The sequence below is a fragment of the Puntigrus tetrazona genome, chromosome 16, assembly GCF_018831695.1.
Source record: "Puntigrus tetrazona isolate hp1 chromosome 16, ASM1883169v1, whole genome shotgun sequence".
Lineage (NCBI taxonomy): Eukaryota > Metazoa > Chordata > Actinopteri > Cypriniformes > Cyprinidae > Puntigrus > Puntigrus tetrazona.
Window position 1 is genome coordinate 11,818,392 of NC_056714.1, and position 21,252 is coordinate 11,839,643.

At 37.6% G+C, this 21,252-nt stretch overlaps 3 protein-coding genes across 3 annotated transcripts in view; 2 read left to right on the plus strand and 1 right to left on the minus strand.

Annotated features, from left to right (window-relative positions):
- Positions 1-1,378, plus strand: part of chn2 (chimerin 2) — a 36,563-nt gene extending 35,185 nt beyond the window's left edge. The window contains exon 13 of the mRNA XM_043260954.1: positions 67-1,378. Coding sequence (XP_043116889.1) covers positions 67-238 — 172 coding nt within the window. The 3' untranslated portion in view covers positions 239-1,378. The remainder of the gene's footprint in view (positions 1-66) is intronic.
- Positions 1,379-2,395: 1,017 nt separating this feature from the next.
- fkbp14 (FKBP prolyl isomerase 14) lies at positions 2,396-5,160 on the minus strand. The gene is made up of 4 exons (XM_043260955.1): positions 4,824-5,160; positions 4,262-4,413; positions 3,998-4,125; positions 2,396-3,845 (listed from the first exon to the last, which is right to left on the minus strand). Exons 1-4 carry the CDS (start codon positions 5,018-5,020, stop codon positions 3,687-3,689), a joined length of 636 nt encoding a protein of 211 aa, XP_043116890.1. The 5' UTR covers positions 5,021-5,160; the 3' UTR covers positions 2,396-3,686.
- Positions 5,161-5,844: 684 nt separating this feature from the next.
- plekha8 (pleckstrin homology domain containing, family A (phosphoinositide binding specific) member 8) lies at positions 5,845-16,624 on the plus strand. Its single transcript, XM_043261303.1, has 13 exons — positions 5,845-6,004; positions 6,346-6,462; positions 7,223-7,378; positions 8,016-8,146; positions 8,401-8,559; positions 8,641-8,681; positions 8,767-8,867; positions 8,965-9,253; positions 11,141-11,226; positions 12,139-12,197; positions 12,652-12,853; positions 12,949-13,010; positions 14,186-16,624. The coding sequence occupies exons 1-13, from the start codon at positions 5,965-5,967 to the stop codon at positions 14,381-14,383; spliced, it is 1,641 nt and encodes a 546-aa protein (XP_043117238.1). The 5' UTR covers positions 5,845-5,964; the 3' UTR covers positions 14,384-16,624.
- The last annotated feature ends 4,628 nt before the right edge of the window (positions 16,625-21,252 follow it).

The window sequence follows — 21,252 nt, forward strand, 5'->3', positions numbered from 1 at the left end:
TGCATGTTTATCATCAAAATCGTATCGTCTGAGGAGTTTTTTCCACATCTTTTCTCTATTCGTCAGGGTCACCATGTACGAAAAGGACAATTACATGAACTCGGAGAATCTAGGAATCGTTTTTGGCCCAACGCTCATGCGGCCCCCGGACCTGAACACACTCACCACTCTCAACGACATGAGATACCAGAAACTGATAGTTCAGCTCCTGATCGAGCATGAGGACATCTTGTTTTAAACTGCTGAAATGAAGACCTCGTTTAAAGACTTAAAAAAGCGTGTACATTTTAAAAAGCAGCCTGCCATGTAATTCAATGTTATGTTTTCTCTTTTGCAAACGGAATTTGGGCTTATGTGCACATTTCACTCAATGTGTTTCAATTCTCCAAACAAATACTGCTAAGCATGGAGTAGATGAACATCTATGGTGAAAACAGAATCAATTATTACTGATGAGCATCTAGTTTAAAGGAGTAGTTCACCCTAAATTACCAGAAAACTTAGCATTACATATTCTGCACACCAACTGACCCTCTGCAGTGAATGGGTGCCGTCAGATTAAGACTTCAAACAGCTCAAAAGACACCACAATAAAACAAAGTAATCTGCGTGACTCCAGTCCAACATCTTACATATTGTGAAGAAAAAACAATTTAACAAAAAAAACTGAAGTTTTGTGGATTATTGTAATGTATTTATCAGCTTTTTGAACTCTCATTCTGACGGCACCCATTCACTGCAATGGATGAAAGGTGTTTCTCTAGATCTGTTCTGATTACACAATCTAGAATGGCTCGAGGGTGGATTCCTTTAAATCAAATTACAGTACCTTTTTTTTTTTGGTCATGATGTTGGTAAATGTATGTGTGCTATAAAGGCAATACAGTTAAGATCACGTGTAAAGCACTTTTTAATTTTACATGGAGTGTAAATAGTTAATATTTTGTCCACCTGTTGTTAATTATTCTGTGGTTAACCCATGCTTTCTTTAAATTACATTTTGTTCACCCTGACAGCAATTAAGCGATCAACGTCAACACCCTGTGAATGGACAAAATGGTTCTGTGAGCTTTTATTTAGTGCTTGTTCCTTCCTCCTTGGACTTGGTCCCATTTCAACGATTTTGCTAAACAGAATGATGCGTATTGCGTTCATCTTGGACTCCTGAGGTGAAATCAGTTACTCACCTTGAAAAAAAAAAAAAAAAAAAAAAAAAAAAGGTCCACGTATGGTACCCTCACCTTGCTTCGAATTTCCTTCAGATTGTTTATTTGATAAAATACCTTTTTACAGTTTCTTTGAAGATAACTCTGTGAACGATTGTAATTATTATAACTGTAATTTATCAAATGCTGATTTATTAAATTATGTAAATCTGGTTGCTCTAAAGCTCGATTCTCATCTCAGTGGCAGACGGAATGAACTTCTGAATGCAGTTTGCGTATAATTACTTAAAGCTGCAACACCTCACATTTGCAGTATGTGAAATATGTTGCCGTAATTGATGCTTGGTCCTCTCTTTATAGGCGTTGGTTTTCTCTAAGCTTGGTTTTCTCGTTCTAAACTCAGGGGTGTGAACGGCAGCATTGTTTTAGTATCAGACAGCTGAGACGGTATATGCCCCAAAGTGACTTTTTCACCAAATCACAGGTGAAGTGAGAACCTGAAACCAGCTTCCTGAGGGTAGCTGCAGCAGCTCAACAGACCAATGAGAGAGAGCAAGGAGGGCGTATATGAGCGACAGGTGAACTATAAATGAATGAATTCATCACTCCTTATAGTTTAGACGGAGAGATGCGGCGCTGTGTGATGTTGTGAGAGAAGATACAGACAGAAAAGCCACAAGGTTGTTCTGCTGGATGTTTTCTTAAAAGAAACAGAAAGACTTGACTGCCATTATCTGGCTAAGGATAACACACCTGAAGCTGAGGTGAGTGTTTCTGAGGGAACGTTTAAAGTATGACGAGTTAAACTGTCTATATAGATCGATGGATTGATTAATAAACAAACAAACTTATTAGTAATTAAAATATATTGTATATAAAAAATTAAAATATATAAACTTAATGCATTTTCAGTGGAAATTGATGAATTAGAATGGCAGACAGATACTCCTGGTGGAAAAACCTGACTGGAAAAAACAAGAACCATTTTAAAGAAACCCAGCAGGAATTTGGAAATTCGACGTCGGTGAAACAAACTGGCAGCGACAACAAGAACGGCAATCTGATCAGCGACGAGACGTACGACGACTCTCAGCTGGAGCCTTCCTTCAACGAGCACACGTGCCGGAGACATTTGACAGTTTCGCGGTCTGGCCGTTTTAAGGAGAAACGAAGAGTGCGGGTCACCATGCCCGAGAACAACTTTTATGACAAAAACGTGGCTGCGGCAAAGTAGCCGAGCCGTTTACGTAAACGAAGCCGTTTACGCCGCAAGCGCGCGACGCGTCTTCTGGAATCGTGGAGGGAATCTTGAGAAGTCCGTCCGTCCGTCAAGATTTTGATTGTGTCTGGTTGCGTCGTGCGCTTGCAGTGTTAGAGAGGATGTTACGAAGAAATGCATCATTCGGTGGCGCCGAGTTTCAGCGATTGACTCTAACGACACCTGGGATTTGCCTCTGCTGATCAAAGGATCTTAGAGACGAGATTCATATGAATTTTTCAGTTATTTGCCTACAAAAAGGAAGACATTTTCCTCTGTAGATGCAAGTAGCGAGCCTATTTATTGTTTGGCAATTCCCAGAAAAGTCTCTTATTTATTAAAAAAAGGGATTTTTTTTTTTTAAAGGAAACTTATTTTTAGATGAAGGACATCCAAGATATGATGTAAATTTTACCTTCTCAGTTCTGTTTGGGGGACGGTTTGGTTTTATTTACATTGCCTGCTAAATGTTGCTGCGTGGTTTCGAGGTTTTATCTAAAATGATTTGAGATCTACAGGAGCAAACTAAAATGAAAATGTAAACATACGCACATTTTACAACAGTTTATGTAACCGTGTATGTCATAGTATGAATGGAATGCTGTTGAGTGTGACTCAATGTATGATGTTGTATGCAAAATATAATAGGCCCTACACACCACACCGTAGTCATCTGCATTATGTAGGTGTGTGATGATGACTATGCCATCTGTCAATGAAAGGCTACATTTTAACTCAGCGTCTAATCGTTTTGAATAATTTTGCCTATTAATAATACAACAGAAGAGCTCCCTCTAGTGATGGTGTATCAAATTACAACGTCAAAAGTGATGAGCAGCACAAAACCGATAAACTTTATTCACAAGTGAGACACTCACAGGAAGACAAATCGACACAGACATGTTCTACATATTGTAAACATTATAGCAAAATTCATCTGGAAAAAGTGACACACATACTACAAAAAAAAAAAAAAAAAAAAAAAAATCAACACTGAAATGTTCTGAAATATTGAATGTTTCTACCCACAGACACTTTGGGAGCAAACATTCCCTTTGAGCAAAATTCAACACTTTGCAATTGAAGGTGTCTTCGAATACATAAAAATATATAAAAGTTCAGTCATACCACCACACACCAGTGTATAAAATAATAATAATAAAGACATGATCTGTAGATAACCGAAAACCTGTTTAGAACTACTGAAACTGGAATTTCTCTGAAGGCAAACACTGATGCTGTTATGTAGGAGTGTGAAGTATTTATAGCTCATCGTGTTTGTAGGTGAACTCCCGGGCTGATATAAATCCATCATTATCTTCATCTTCTTTTTGGAAGATGTCCTCAACCATTACTTCATGATGGGTGTCATTGGCAGCATATCCATGCTTTTCAAACTCTTTACGCAGGTATTCTTTCACCTAAAACAGAAAGGTGTTCAGAATAACACTGATAACTCCCTGAAATGTATCGGAGGCATTGATGGTTCCATTAAGAGCGTTCACGCAACCATTCGATTGCGCAAGACGTTCTTTAGAATGCTCTTTAGACAAGGAAAAATGTTTCGACATACCTCCGCTTTGGAAAGTTTCCAGTCATCATTGAGGTCCATTTCCTGAAAAGACTCGTGTGATCTAGGCCCATTTCGGATCTCGACGATCTCAATGTCAAAGATCAGGGTGCTTTCTGGAGGGATTTTACCTGTGAACAGCATAGCCATTGTCAGTACAGACAAGTTATAATTTGTATGGAGTATTTTTAGACAGACATCAATGAGACAATCAATAGCGGAGAAAACCAAAGTTCCTCAAATGTCTTATGCATCTTGCTGGCACACCTTTGCCCTCTTTGCCATATGCAAGAGTTGGAGGGACGGTCAGTTTCCTCTTCTCCCCCGCACACATGCCTTGAAGACCCTTGTCCCAACCCTTGATCACCTCGCTGATCCCCAACGTGAACCAAACAGGGTTTTTGTCTCCATGATGGCGGCTGACAATAATAAGACATGTGCATTAGTATTAAAGGCTAGAGACAATGCACACTCTGTTGGAAAACCAAGCTTGAGTTGTTCGCTGTTATGGAACATACGGTTTAAGATGGTCACTCGCTGGTCCAAATTAAACTTAGCAACACACCAACTAACAGCTAACGTGGTCACGCTGGTTTTTAGATCAAGGCATCTGACCAGCAAATGATCGCTCTGGTCAGAAACCAGAAACATAACTGTTAAACTTAAAAAAAAAAAAAAAATGTATTCAGCAACAATAAACACATTCTGACATGAACAAATGCATTCTCATTGCAAAAGGGCAGGGTTCGGTTAAATAAAAACTGTTCTTGAAGTGTGTAGTCTTATTTGTAGTGTATGAACATGCATTAAATGGTTCATTAGATGTCACCTGGAATGAAACATTGTGCCATTACTCTCCAGAAAGCCATCGTAGTGAACCAGAAGAATATCTCCGTATTTGGATTTACGATGACAAAGGAAAGGTTTGTATAGAACTTCTATTTTCACCTCTGGCTCCGGAAGTTTTGCTCCATGCAAGTAAAAGAAAAATGCAGAAAAAATGCATGTCCACAACTCCGGAATCATCTTGATGTGGAGAACAGTTTAACACTCTCCAACCGCTGAACTAATGTTTCATGCACAACAGAGTTCTCATAAAACTTCCCAAACTACAAGTTGCGCCGCCGCGACTACGTGGCAAGAGAAATTTCTACGGGAGTCTGTCCTAAACCAGGGAACGAGTCGGTGAACGAGTCGCTTTTTTGATTCGACTCTTTTGAAACTGTTCAAAAACTTTTAAACGAGCGTTTCAGACTGTTCGGCGTTCAACAGAAATGTGTAAACTGCAGAAATATCACAATTGCAGCTTTGAAAATAATACATAAAAATAAACGGCAGAAATGTTAAATGTATTGGATGGGTTTATGACTGCATCACATATTAAAATATATGAAATTATTACATCACAGCTGCAACAAAACGTAATAATACATTTACCAACCCCTTCAGCTCTGCAGCATTTTGGGGATTTTTACTGATTTTTGCAAAGAATGCAATATGCCGAGTTGAGAAAGACTCGCATTGTTCTTTTGAAACAAATTGTTCGAAAGAACCGACTCACTCACACTCCCCCCCAGATTCCCAGCGTAAACGTTGCCGCCCTAAAATAAAACATTGAATTATTACGGGTCAGATTTTTTGGGGAACACGCCTTAATTACCAACAACTGATTTTCATTGGACATTACACGCATAGTCTCAGCACAACCACGCCCATCTATTCACAACATATCCAATGAGAGCTTCGCTAAACGAAAATCCCACAGACGTCACGTACGTGGGCCGATCTCGCCGCGATCACATGGACCGCTATTCTCGAAGCGTTTGCGCCAGTCGTTTGCGTAATCTCAATTCCAAGCGTCTTTCGTATGTAGTTGTCGTAGTTAGGAATTATCTCGAGTTTCTCAAAGAGGCTGTGTTGGGCTCAGTCTTGCCACGACTAAGTAATGAATTGTCAAGAGAAGGTCTATCATGGAGGGAGTTCTCTATAAATGGACCAACTATATTAGCGGTATGTATATAGTGATAGTTAAAAGTTATATGGCGTAAATCAGGGAAGTCTGTAAAGCGGTTAGCCTCTTTGCTAGCTCAAGTAACGTTAACGTTAGTCTATAAATTAAGTTAAGCCATCATCCTCTTTAGCTCTTTGTGTCGGTGTTTTTCTCCAGAAAAGTTTGTTTTGGTCTTAATATTATGCGTTATTCTGTTTCGTTCACTCGGAGCAGTTAAAAGCCTCCACTTGACTGGAAGAACAAGTCAAACCGTGTTATGTTCATGGATCTCAGACGTCATCGAATACATGTGTCAGTTACAGTGAAAATGTCATAATTGCTTTGTTGTTTCTTTGAAAAGGTTGGCAGCCTCGTTGGTTTGTTCTCGAGGGAGGCACTCTCTCCTACTATGACTCTCAAGAAGACGCATGGAAAGGATGCAAGGGCAGCATCAAAATATCTGTGTGTGAAATACAGGGTGAGGAAATGTTTATGCCTAACTTGGGAAGGAAACCTAATAAGCATTACATCACAAACAGCTATTCGTTTTATGCTTCAGGATATAACACGTCCGTACTCAAGTGGATGTTTCTTCATCTTAATGTCCCAGGGTCTTGCTTTGATTAAAACTAACCTTCAGCTGTTTTTGTTTAATGACTTTTGCATTAAAGCTGTCTTGGGATCTTTTTTTTTTTTTTATTATTATGCCTTCAGAATTAGTTTTTTTGCCATTTTGAATGTCATTTTATTGTTGTCCTAGACCAAGACTATAATTTTAATTATTAAAAAAATTATCATGAAAGTAAGATTCATTGCATATTTGTATATGTAAACACTTACTGAAACATGATTTATAATTGTTCCCACTACAACAACAGCGTTCTAATAATTTCGAGACTATTTTCAGGATCAATACAGTGCTTAATAAGGAGCCTTATGAAAACAAGGAGAAACAAGCAATTTATTTATTTTTAAAAGTACATTGCAATCATTTCCACAATACAATCTTAACAAACATGCTTCATTTGAGATGGGATGATAATGAAACTGTTGTCCAATCATTGCTTTACTTAATAAAATATGAAAAAAGTGCAGAAGGTATTTTCACTGATGAGTGAGTGTGTGAATAGACTTTTGTAACAGAGCCAAAAGAGTGAAAGAAACACCCAAAAACTGTATATATTGACAGATCTTACGCTTTGCTTATCCTTCTTCTTTGCTCCCTCTCTCCATTTTAGTTCACCCATCAGATTTTACAAGGGTTGATCTGATCATTCCAGGAGAACAATACTTTTATCTCAGGGCTATTAATGCAGCAGAGAGGCAGAAATGGCTTGTGGCGTTGGGGACTGCCAAAGCCTGCCTCACAGACAACCGAACCAAGAGAGAGAAAGGTGAGTGTTGTATTTCTGCTGTAATAGACAAGATATTCTATGTAGATCATCTAGCTTGTGTTAATATGACCGTGAAATATGATAATGTAATATACACTACTGTTTAGGTTGGCAGTTTGCAGTAAGTTTTTTTTTCTTTCTGGTCAATCAGGCTGCAGTTATTTAATCAAAAATGCACTAAAACTTAAAAATCTGAAACTTTCACAAAAATCATTTCAGTCTTCGGTGTCACACGATATGCTGTTTTAGTGCTCGAGAAACAATTCCTATGATTCTCAGTGTTAAAATGGTTAAAAAAAAAAATAACGGCATTTATTCTAAATATAATTTTTTTGTAACAGTGAAAGTGTCTTTTTCGGCAATTTTGTTAGATTGCATTCCCGGTGAATAAAAGTATTCATTTGCTAAATGCAATTTTAAAGAGTATAAAATAACCGACTTCTTTGTTTTAATAGATTTCCTGCATTTCACACATTCTCTTTCATATGCTTTTCATATGATTTCATGTGGACTTTAATCAGTGAGATGACATAACCCATTCAGATCATAACGTTTGTTCGTTTAGCCGGCTTTTCAAAGAGCTGTCAATCCAAGTCTGTGAAGAAAACGTCAACAATAGTCTCTTTTATCTTCTCAGAGCTCCAGGAAAACACAGAGGCTCTGAAAACAAAAATGTCTGAGCTGAGGCTGTACTGTGACCTTTTACTTCAGCAAGTGAACAAAATACAGGAAGGTTCTCAAGTGGAGACAGCAGCTGATTCGGGGGAGGTAAAGGAGTGCTTGTCTCGAGTCAACCTTCGCTACCCTTACTGCACCCTTCAAAGACATAATTATGACAATTACACGATGTATATATGCTGGTCAGACGTCAGTAAAGAGTGTTTATTAGTTCACACTTGCACTAATAAATTGTATTATCATAAAAATCTTTGTAGTTGCCTTTAAAAAACAAGTCTTAAACAAGTCAGACTGGTCAACCCACTTTAAATATTACATTTTGCTCTGCTGTGTATGGGTTTCAGACAGGGGATGAGACTGGTAATCTAGTGAAGTCCACTTGCACCACCTTCTTGAAGACCCTGGAGGAATGTATGCAGATTGCTAGCCGGACCTTCAATCCAGACCTCCTGAGTCGGACCCCTCCAGGCTCTCCTCCTGTGGCTACCATCAAACCTCACAAGGCATATTAATTATACTCACTGAGCGGTTGTAGAATAATTTAGCTTGTCAGTCCCTAAATATATATATTTTTTACCCCATAGATCAAACTTACTGATCCAAGAATTCAGCACCCAGGAGAAAAGTGAGTTGAGTTCATATTAATGTACTCTTTTTGGGTCAGATGTGCTTTTGTTTTCTCTACAATGTTTAAAATGTGTGTTACGCAGACAAAAGGACTCAATAAACATCTCAGGAATATCAGCACACGAGAGCGGACTAGAAAACGAACCACCTCCTTCTCAAGAAAACATGCCTGCGTCTCCTACAAGTATAACAAACATTAACTCGGGTTCATGATTACGCATGCAGCATTTGGCAGACCTCAACTCTCATTTCCTGTTTTTCCTATGTTGTCTTCTGTTTAGGAAGTGGTTTAATGGAGGGCCAGAAAGAGCCCACAGAGCCTCGTAATGGCTCTTCGTCAAGCACACAGGAGCCTGAAGAATCTGTAGGAGAGGAGAAGGACATCTCGACAGAAGAAGCGGAACTTCAACAAGAAAAACAAGAGGACGTCTCACCGGGCCCAACACAGAACAAAGAAGAGAAGATCACTGAAGAAATCCAGGCTGACTTGGAAGTGAATGAGGCTCAGTCTGAGAATAAACAGGAAGAGGAAGATAAGGTGGACACATTCTTCAGTACCATGAGCCACAGGTATGAGGCGCCTCCGTTGCTGTGATCCTCTGAGGGAACAAGATGAATGTACTGCACACTTTTACACTATTCAGAAGTTTGTTTTTGATTTGAGAATTAGCTAGGTCACCATCCTGATGTCAAGTTATAAGCTAACACTACTTTTAGAATTTTGCTTTATGTAAAGTCAGCATTTCAGTAAAAAATCCAGACTGTGGGGCTATAAATCTCCATTGAGTAACATTGTGTCCTGAGTAACCAGGTGCAGCGTTATGAAGTGACAAGCGATCAGTCCTGTCTGTTCTGTTAAAGGTATATTCCAAGGTGAAATCTGTTGAAAGAATTCGTGGCTTGCTGTGAAATACCACACAGACCAATTTGAACTCGTCTAAAAGTTCATCAGAACAAATAAAACATGGTTGACAGAAATGTAATTGAAATTATCTATATATTAAATTGTAGATAAATTGTTGTACTTGCATCATAAAATTTAGCTTTCAGTTGGAACAAAAAAAAAAAAAAAACTGGATAATTGTTGCGCCTCACCTGGTTGGATCATGATATAAAGGGCACTTTCCACAAAGAGGGTGTTTGTTTTATTTTTTAAGCATTGAAAGCACAAATGTGACAAAAAAAAGCTATATATATATATTTCGATATCTTGATCGATATTTATCGCCCAGCCCTAATTAATTGTATTTAAGATCTATTTAAAAAGTCCTGTTGAAATGTCCATGTTGTGGACAATGTTTGCTGTGTTCCACATTATGCATGAAACAGTGTCACCAATTGGCAAATAATATTATTCCTTTTTTACATTTTATTTCATTTATTTATTTTATTTTATTTTTTCAAGCCTTTTATCTATGATATAATAAAAAATTATTAAATGACTACTAAGACACCCTAGTTGCTATATGACTGTTGTCTTTTGGACAAATAGTTTAATCTAAAAAGAATATTCTGGCTCCTCCGAGCATTAAAATAGCAGCGTATGCATATTTTAAATCCCAAAAAGGTCCATCCATCATAAAAAGTTCTCCATGCACCTCTGGGGGGTTAATGGATGTTTTCTGAAGCCAAGCGTTGCATTTGTGTAGGAAAAAATATCCATATATTTAATCTCTAGCTTCCCCTAACTGTTTTGCTCATGTTCACTAAAGAAGAACACAGAATCTCAGCCATTATAAACTTTGAAAGAGCCAGGACATTATTATTGAGGGTTTTTTTAATGCAATAATCTAAAGGAAGAAAGTCATATATACACCTAGGATAGCTTGGTGGTGAGTAAATCATGTGGAAATGGTTGGCTTGTTGAGTTTATGGTCAAGCACCTTCCTTTTGCTGGAAAGACTCCTATTTGTACCTTACTTGTGGAAAGTGTCTTGCAATTTCAGCATAGTAATTTCATCATGTAAAGACAAAAGTGGTTCATGATTAAATGTTTATCATGGTATGTTTTCTTTTGGTCGCTCAAAATGAGGCCCAGCCTGAGATGAGGGTTTGTAGATTCTTTTGCTATTCATAATTCTTTCATCTCTTTTATGTAATAATGAGGTTATCGTGTAACTACAACGCTAATCTGTTCCAACAGCCTCCATTGGGCTGAAACCAAATCAAACAGAACTGTCAGTAATGTGCAATGTTATCAAAGCAACGTGTCGGCATTTAGATATAAAAGCCTTTTCAGTATTATATCACTGTGTGAAGGTTGTGTAATCTCATTTATAAAACCTGTATTTAATGTGTGCTGTTCTTAATTAAGGACCGCATGTTCCAAACCGGGTTTCTTCTGCTTTGGCTATGCCTGCTTTTGTATTGGAGTTTTATTTCGTCAAATAAATGTTTTGTTGACGTGTGTACTAATGTATTGTCGTTGTCTGAATGTCTGTGGTTTTTTTCTTGTAGATTTAGTGATATAATACTGGAGGACGACAGTGGTATTCCCACACAAGCCTTTTTGGATTCTTGCTATGCTATAGTACCAGTTTTAGGTAGGACACTCTATCCTTCACCCTTTCTCCCTTTTACACCTTTTCGTCACTTTGTTTCTTTTCCCCGACAACCCAGGTTTTCTCATTCTCTGCTCTCGTTAGTATTGTGCTTATTAAATGACATCGGTGACATCTTGCATGATTCTGTTCACCACGCGCTCCTGATTCGATTTATTTATTTGCATCATGTTAGTGAGTACAGTTAATGCCTCATTCTCCCTCAGGCATGGTCTTGCATGCTCTGATATGTCTTTATGCTAGGACTGTTTGGTGAGTATCTGAACAAGAGCCGGGGCCAAAAACAAGAAAATCTGTGTTCGCAATCAATTGTAAATGCTTTATTTGAAAGATCGCTTTCTGCATAACACCATATTGTGTCAAGATCGTAACAAAGGTGATTGGGGAGTCATGCACTGGTTTTAAAGCCTCACTTTTTTTTCTGTAGTTTTAATGGGTGTGATGGTTTTAAAGGTGACTGGGATTAGGTAAAGATTAATGGTGTTTCTCTCTGGGTTGTAGCTTCTCAATACACTTGCACGTCAGGAATACAGTAGATCTGTGTGCAGATAGATCATTGAACTGACACAAATTGCTATTTCCCACAAATGTTTCTAAATCTTCATTTTGAAATGTATGTGTCATAATTGTCTCACAGTTAGTGTGACCCTCACCTCTATATGTGTACACTACCATTCAAAAGTTTGGGGTAGGTAAGATTTATTTTTTTAGATGCTTCCTGGCGTTTCTTTAATTGAAAGTGTAAAAAAAAATGTAATCAAAAACTTTGGTGCGCATTACGTATTTTCTATTAATATTATTATCAATATCCCCAAACCTTTGAACAGTAATGTATGTTTAGAATAAACCAACAGCTTAACCAACAAAGCACTTACAAAGACTTTCTTCCCTCAGACAAGCTTGGACCAACTGTCTTTGCTCCAGTTAAAATAGATTTTGTTGGAAATATTAAGGTAAGTGATTTCATGATTCGTGGCATCCTTTTTTTTTTTTTTTTTTTAAAGTAATAACTGTTAATAATACATGCCATTTTGATTGAGCAGTGGGTTTACAGTTAATGTGCATGTCATTAGTATTGTGGTACAAAATGCATTAATGCATCTGACAGTTACAATTCAGTCCATGCTATGCAGAATTTAGTCATTTTTAATAATAAGCAGTGATGAATAATTACTGTAATAATACAGAAAATATTTATTTGAGCTCAACCGTAGGAAGTAATGCCTGTGGCGGCTTTAAGACTGGTTTGTAGTGGGTAACTTCACATTTTACGATATGAATTATTGCTTTGGAGATCAGAACGTTTTCTAAAGAGTTTATCAGCTGAAATATTTAACAGGTTATGTCACCATAACCACTAGAGGGCATAATAGATTGGTCTGAGATCATCCCTATTTCCTCCATCAGAAAATCCAGCAGAAGGTGGTGTCCGATCCTGAGAGTTTCCCCACCCTGCAGAGCATCGTGCTGCATGAGGTGGAGACGGAGGTGGCACAGGTGCGGAACTCGGCCACAGAAGCACTGCTGTGGCTTAAACGCGGACTCAAGTTCCTCAAAGAATTCCTTTCTGAAATCAGTACAGGGGCAAAGGATGTCCAGGGAGCTCTTAGTAAGTCAAATGGTCAAATCTAAAACGGTTTGTGCTGCAAAAAGAAAACAGCTGTCCCTCAGTGCTTTGTAATGTCCCCTTTATTCTTCTTTCAGATAATGCATATGGAAAGACACTACGGCAGTATCACGGATGGGTTGTTCGAGGTGTCTTTGCAGTAAGTGTTGTGCTAAGAGTGCTGTTTTTCCATTTTTATAGGAACGTCGTCCTAGTTCTTGATGTTCTCTTTATGTTTCTGTCAAGCACTGTCCTTCAGGATATAGGCTTTGACCATTTATGCCATTTTATTTATTTATTTGGGAAGTTATTTTATGGCCCTCTATGAAACATCTAGTGCATTCATTCTCTAGATGGCGTAAGCTGATAATGTATTCTGCTTACAGTCACATCATCATGAGCATGAGCTATCTGAGAGAACGGTTACACATTTTTTGATAGTCTACTTTAGACATTCAGCTATAAGTAACTTTGTCAGTACATGCCAACTAATTTTCATTCATTTGCAACTACATGCCTACTAACTCTCAGAGAAGACCGTTAGGGTAGGTTTAGGATTAGTTCACATACTTGCAAAGTTTCTGATGGTATTTTGTGGGCCCATCAAAATAAAGTGTTAAGAAGATATTAAGCAGAAAGTCTACTAATACTCGAATGACTGCAAGTTGTCATCATCATCATCATCATCATCATGAAAGTTGCTTACGCTTAGTAGATGTCTAAAACAAACTAACAAGATGAAGTGTTACCTAGAGAATATTTCAGAGCACTTGAATGGTTAAATATACACTTGTATGTATCAAAATGCCTATATTTACAACTATTCTCAAAAATGATTTAAATAACTATTCTCAGTAATTTAGGTCTTTAAGTGAAAGCAAACAGCTGAGAAAGAAAACACTGGGCAGCTTTTAAAGCGACATTCATATGAATAAAAAAAATCTCATTGCTCTCGACTAAAATTATTTTTATAACTTTAATAAGAAGATATTTATAATTAATTTCTACAGTATTCAATTTCTTCTTTTTACATTTGATTACTTTATACGATGTCTATAGCATCTTTACATTCATTTATTCCTCTGTAATTTTTTTTCCTGTTGTAACTAGATTCTTATTTTTATATAAATGACTTTGTTTATTTGTTTATTACATTTTAGGCTGGTATTAGTTTTTTGTGATATTTTTGTTATACTGGTGAATTGTCATTTTAACGGTATCAAAAATGTATATCATAAACGCCTTATTTAAAGCGAACATGACTATATTATGACACATAACATCATGCATTCAACCCCCCTCAGGCCTTTTTGACCTCTTTTATATTAATTTTAGCTGGCTCTACGGGCTGCCCCGTCTTATGAGGGTTTCATGGCTGCTCTGGTTTCTCACGAAGGCGATGAGCTGAAGGAAGGCTTCACGACCGGCATGCATCGAGACCTAGACGTCTACCTGCCAGCCATGGAGAAGCAGCTGTCCATCCTGGACGCTCTCTATGAGGAGTACGGCTTGGAATCAGACGAGATCGTGTGACTAACACGGATACGCCCGCACAGCGAACAGAGCTTGCTTCTGACGGAGCTCGTCGGTTTTAGTGGTGAAGTTGTAACTCTTTCACCCGCTGTGTCAACCGAGCCCGAAGTTAGTGTTGGAAGACAGGGAGGTTTCTGCGAGGGCAGGGCTCGAAAAGCCTGACCAGTAAGAGTGTGTTGGATAATATGGCATATTCAGACTCCAGTAACAGTCATCCCTGTGAAATTTAAAATGCTAGCTGAGGGGGGCAGGGGTGTGATTCCAAGTGTTTTCAGGGAACAGGTGTATTTTTAGAAACCTTCAGTGGCATGATCAAGTGTTTTGATGGCGTTGGTTGTATGTTTTTCATACACTTTTAGGCATGAGAGTACAAGGGCGGATAAGCTGAAGATATAGTTTACCTGGCAGTGAAGGTGTTCGTCGCAGTATCCTTTCTTACAGTAAAACTGCACACTTGAAATATTCAATTACTTTTGTTTAGATATTTGCATCTCGTTCATTTTAGACTAGCACAAAACTCTTATTCAGCAGCCTTTGGGGATTCAGAAAAACATGCAGTGTGTTCGTAAAAACCAAGTACTTACGTTAAGTATACAGACACTGTGGTGGGCTATATATTTTTTTGCAGTGACATAATCTTAGTTTAACAAATTCACAACGGCTCAATTCAGGACTTGTAGGATCAACTTGGTGAGAGGGACCAAAACAGAGTCTTTTCTTCATGATTTTGTGGAAAGATTTCCTATTATTGAAAATATGTAGCTCTACTAAAGGAAAGATGTCATGGCATTTCCTTAGTGACTTAATTTATTGACTTATTTATATGAATATTAATTCGAACTGTTGATTTTATTGTAAGAATCACACTATGATCAAACCATATGAATGATACAAATTTGTGCATGTTGCTTTGCATGGATTATGTTTTTATATTGTGACATGAATCTAGATTTAGATTACTAAATGATTTGCACATAACATGAGGATGACTGTTCCCTTGGGTTTACATTTTTATTCTAATTGAGTTACATGAGGTTTTAAACTAAAAACTAAAGACAAACCATTGGCTTTATAAATATGTATTCCTAGCGTTGTAAATGTCAGATTTATATGACTCTACCACTTTTTTTTGAACACGAAAGGTATTTGGAAGTACTTTGGTAAACAAAAAGATTATGAAATCATGAGACATTTCTCAAAATCTCTTCTATATCTTCAATATAAGATATTAAAGGGTTACTCCACCCCAAAATGAGAATTTTGTCATTAATCATGTCACTCCAAACCCATAAAAAGATTTTTTTTCATCTTCAGAAAACAATTTAAGATACTTTGGTTTGTTACTGTGCCATCGCCTGCCAAATGACACTGTCAAGGCCCAGAAATTGTCAAAAAATGGTCCGTCTTCCATCAGTGGTTCAATATGAATTTTACGAAGCGACAAGAATACTTTATGTATGCAAAGAAAGTAAAAATAATGGCTTCATTCAACAATTTGTCTCACGTCACCGTAGCACCATTTTGGAGATTATCCGCTGGACACAAACTGTACGCTGTTCATGTGTCATCTGCAACAGAAGGACACAAGCAGTTCTGAACTATTTGTTTAAAAAAAGTATTCCCTGCCTCTTTTATAACGATACCGTTGAACCACTGATTGCAGATGGACTATTCTGACAATGTCTTTCATACTTTTCTGGAACTTTTCAGTCACAAACCTCCCAGTTCACATACAGAATATCTTAAATTGTGTTTCAAAGACAAGTGAAGCTTTAGTGGGTTTGGAACAAAATGATGGTAGAATTAATAAGAATAAAGTGGATTAATGACAAAATGTTCATTTAGGGAGAAAAACCCTTTAAGTGGCACAGTTTTTGAACTGTATGATGTCAGCACATCTGAGTGTATTTCTTCTGTTGAACATGAAAGCAGATATTTAGAAGAATGGCGATAACAAAACAGTAGATGGTAGACATTGACTTCTATAGTATGAAAAAGGAAAGGAAAAAATACTATGGAAAGTCCATGGCTACGGTCAACTTTTTGGTTAATAATATTCTTGTTAAACTATCTTCTTGTGGATGAACTATCCCTTTAAATTAAGTTGAGGTTTTGACATCCTAAGAATAGCACACAGGATCCATGTTGTCATTCACTAGTATTAAAATATGTCTATATGGTATGCCTTTTTATATGTATTTGCTAATTGTAATTTTTAAATTGTATGTCATTTATACCAAATTGCCTGCATTGGTTTTCTTTTTTATTCAAAAATATGCAACATTTCTCACAACATTAGAGTAATTGTGCATTTTCAAATTCATGAGGTGACCAATAACAAGCATTATCCATTCAAGTGACTTTTTTTTAGACAGAAGTAATGTCACATTGTCAGTCCTTCATTATCTGGATGTGGTTGCTGGGATACTCTCGCCATAACAAGGATGATCTCTAGACTCAGTAATAAGGGCAGAGAATAGAAGGATTGTTATTACGTGCAACTGTGAGTGTGTGGGAAACGGTTTCTGAGGTTTTCTTTTGTCAAAACGCATAGAAAATATCCAGAGACAGTGGTTCACTGTGACTGTTTTGAGAGTATATTTTACATGACCAATCTATAGTGACTAAATATAATACTAAAATCGAATACAGTATTTATTAAAGGGCCGTCATGACAGTTCTGTCATACTGCGTTCCATACTCAATGGAAACACTTTATCTATGCACGTTGCTCCATCCATTTCTAGGAGATGATGGGAAAACATTTGGGAGAACTTCTTGGGCAGGCGGTGCGACGGAATTGGCAATTGGATGCCAAATTAACCTCTTGCAACATCCCCCAGCACTCCATCAAAAACTTCTTGGCCCATGAACAGTTTTCCAGTGACCTGAATGCAAGCTTCTTGGAAGAAGGTCTAATATGTTTATTGGATTCCAGCCAACCAATCAGAATGTAAATTATTTTTGATTAAGCGGTATCATAAGCTTGCGTAAAACATTTAATTGAACAACTTAATACAGAACTCATTCCACCACACTGCTAGATTGACATACTCAAGTGTCGAGCAACGGTCGTGTCTTGTAAAAAGATGATCTTTTCACTAATGCATCTCTTGACCGTGTTTCATGGTATTTAACAGTGAACAGTGCGTTTTCTGTGAATCACCCCAAATCATATTTAGTTCCGAATTGAATCAAGATTTGTAATGATTCAAAGCCTTTTAAATGGGAAAATATATTTTCTTGCAGCTTTGACATTTCTGTTCTATGTATTGAGGCAAGAGGTCAATGTGTGATTGGCTTTGTCATCAGATGACCTATGGCATCAGTTCTGTTGCTGCTCATTCAAGTCCATTGAACATGTATGAAGTGTGCTGATTTGAGTGCATTTAAATCCACACCAATGCTCATATTCGTGAAAACTGCCTTTAACGTGGAAATGTCACGTCATGGTCTGAGCAGACGTACACACTTTTCCTTGTCGAAAGTACTGCAGGTAAGCTCGCTCTTCTAAATGAAAGGACTTGGATGATGTTTGGTGGCCTTTTCTAATGTCAATGAGGTGTTAATTAGGTGTCGTTTACGAGAAATCATAGATTTCACATCTGAAAGAGGTGTATGTGCATTGTTTGTGTGTAAGTTAATTCTACTATTCACACGTGGTAGTGTTCATTGGCCAAGGCCCGCCCATGAGACCATTTGATTGACATGTCAGACAACCAATCGCAGTTTACGTTCTGCTGCACGTTTCGGGTCGTGGGAATATCGCCACAATAACAGACCATTGTGTATGACTGACATATTTTAAAGATTCTATGCTACAAATTTGAAATATTTCACCTACTTTTCAAAAAGCCAGTGTTTAGTTCATTGCGATAAGCGCTTGTTGTCATAGTTGTAAACACGGCGGGGTTTGGCGTCACGGCATCTTTGTTTCCAGGCGAAACATTCCTTTAGAATTGGAAATCCTTTAGAATTCAACCAATCCGATTACGAATTAGAAACTCCTGAAGTGTTTCCAGATAAGTGCGTCTGAGGCTGAGGCTAGTCTAATGGAAACACAAATTTTCACGTTTTATTCCCTGACATAAAATTGCATCAGTTAAATTACATCAAAAAACAGTAAAAAAAAAAAAAAAAAAAAAATTCCTACTGACTCTGTCAAGGCAAACAGGAAAATGCTAACTTCCAGGGTGTGGCCTAAGAAATGCCAGTAAGATTTAGCTAGTTCATTCTAAACTAGAGGGTTTAGAATTTTTATATTGCTGAGCATTAATCTAAGATTTAAGAGTTACTGTGATTCGGCCCTTTGTTCCTGGCTATTATCCATCCATTTATTTCTAGTTTATATGTGTTTGTGTATGTTGTTCATTCCCTGCCATTCTGTAGCACCTTGCATGTTTGCCATTCCCTCCGTAGGTCAGGGATTTTCACTGGGGCCTCGGGTGACAGCTGGGTGCTCTCTGTTTCCTGCCTGTGAGGCCCTCTGTCCTCCGTCCTACAGCGGCACCCGAAACATGACACCACTAAACCTGCACTGGCATAATCCATCATCATACTTACAATATGGCAGCTGTCTTTTATGCTATTTAATTAAATCGCAGTCTATAGAGCCGTTTCCAAAATTGCCCCATGCAATAATTCTATGCTTATTCATTCCACAAGTATACTGAATGAGTAAAAGCAGGCAAGCAAATTTCAACACTGAGTGAGCTGGAAGTGCTTCAGGTTCCATCTTTTCTGAGATTTAGTGGGAATTAATTCGGCGCGATGTTCATAGTGTTCTTTTGCAGGTAGCCGTTGAGTGTACATGGATTGTATATTTGTTTTTGAGGTGCATTATGGTATTGAATGAGTGTGCTCGATAATGACCACTACAGTTTTCCACACCACTACATAGTCAGTGTTGGGTAGATTACTGGTAAATTGTGGTCTGTTAAGGTCATTGCACACTGAGTCGAAATTTTCGCAAGTTAAAAAACTTACGATGTTGTGTCAATTACATTTACACACTGCCTCAAACTTTCAGTCATAATAAAAAAGAATTCGGCAGAGCTTTGATTTTGAGTTTTCACATCCGTGCCACGCATTTTGATAGGAAAGGATGACAAATACGAAAAAAAAAATACATACGAAAATGTAAGACTCTGTGAACCGTGACCTTACATTTTGTGGTGTAGTCTATTAGATTGCACATTTTAATTTATTCTAATCTGACTATTGTTTAATTTTTTTTTATTACTTTAAGACCTAAATCATTTATGACGGTTTGACTATTTTTAATATCAAAAGAAAATATCCTAATCGATTATCAAAAAGTACATGAAACTTTACATTATGTCAGAGTTTCCCAAGATGGTATTTGGAAAAAGGAGAAAAGAATTATGCAAAATAAACACATTACATAATAAAGCTAAATGATTTGATTATTAGCGTTTCAATTCTTTTAAAGCATTTAAAAAAAGCTATTCATTTTTGGAATCTGATTATATAATCTAGATTACATATAATCAGTTACTACCCTGAAAATAGCCCACTATATAGGTAGCGGGACACAGTTTAGGATTTCACCAGCAGACATTTCAAACTCCAGACTACAAGATTATCAGAAAGTTTCCACCCAGCCTCAATGGAAAGTCCTGGGCACCTTTAGCTAAATAAGACCCCATTTGAGCCCCTGCAAATGCAACGGGGGTCTCACCTCCCACCCTGTTCCATGCAACCCCCCTCTTCAAAGTCTCATACTGGCACGTTCCCAACTAAGTTTAATATCAGATTGAGTTATGCAATGCATATATAAGATATTGCCTAGCTCATCTGCAGGCAAATTACTGTAATGTGATTAGTGGGTAAAGATATGGCTGTGTAATACGGTTACTGAATGACAACCATCTTCAAAAATCTGTGTACCCAACTCAGGGTTCCTGCCAACCTTTACACACACACACACACACAATAAAAAATGCCAGTCTAAAGCCATTGCACAAGACTTCACAGACTCTATGGTCCATTTTTCCATCGGCACAAAGTGATTCTTTCCTTGAAATCTGTCGACGGCATGCCTTTTATCTTTGTCTGTCACCTTCTGTCTCCTCCGGGATCAATACACTGTCAATCACTGTCAGGCCTATCGCCCACATATGCAGCCTCTGAGCAGCAGAGCTCAGAAATGCTGATGTAACTGCGGCTGGCTGTGATCTAGCACAGAGCTTAGTCAGCTACAACACCTTGATGAGCTAGAGAAACTCAGCAATGAGAGCAGTACGACGTTCTCTGAGGGCTTGCCAATGTTAAAATGTTAAGCGGTGCCTACCTTGAAATCACATTAACCAAAAATAACTTTTGAAAAGTGAAGGAATCAATATGTGGGGCAGAAAATCATCTAACTTTTGACTTTTTGAGCCAGGCTGTTCGTGCACAGTGATGAGGGCTTTCTGGCCGAGCAAAATTGGACAAGTTTCCAAAAATGAAAATCGAATCGAATACACCACACAACTTTTGCCAAGACGTTTGCCCTTAACGTGCCCTGACCTTTTTAGCTTCGCACTATGACTCCATCCAGTCTGAGGAGATTAAATATATTTGAAATTGAATTAAAATTAAATTAATTATACAGACTAACTCAACGTTAACTTTTCATTAATTGAGCTGCTGTACAAAAACAAGATCACATTTGTTCTGTTGGTATATTATCCTAAAACAAAACCTTTAAATCTGGTATAAGCTACACAACTTTTCAAATCTATAAAATACACTAGGCATCATACGCTCTCAGACTTCATGGTTATTTTCTCTGTAAATGGTAACAGAATTACTGGCCATAAAATACTATTTGACAGAAGGTTGGAATAAATTTCACAACTTCTGCT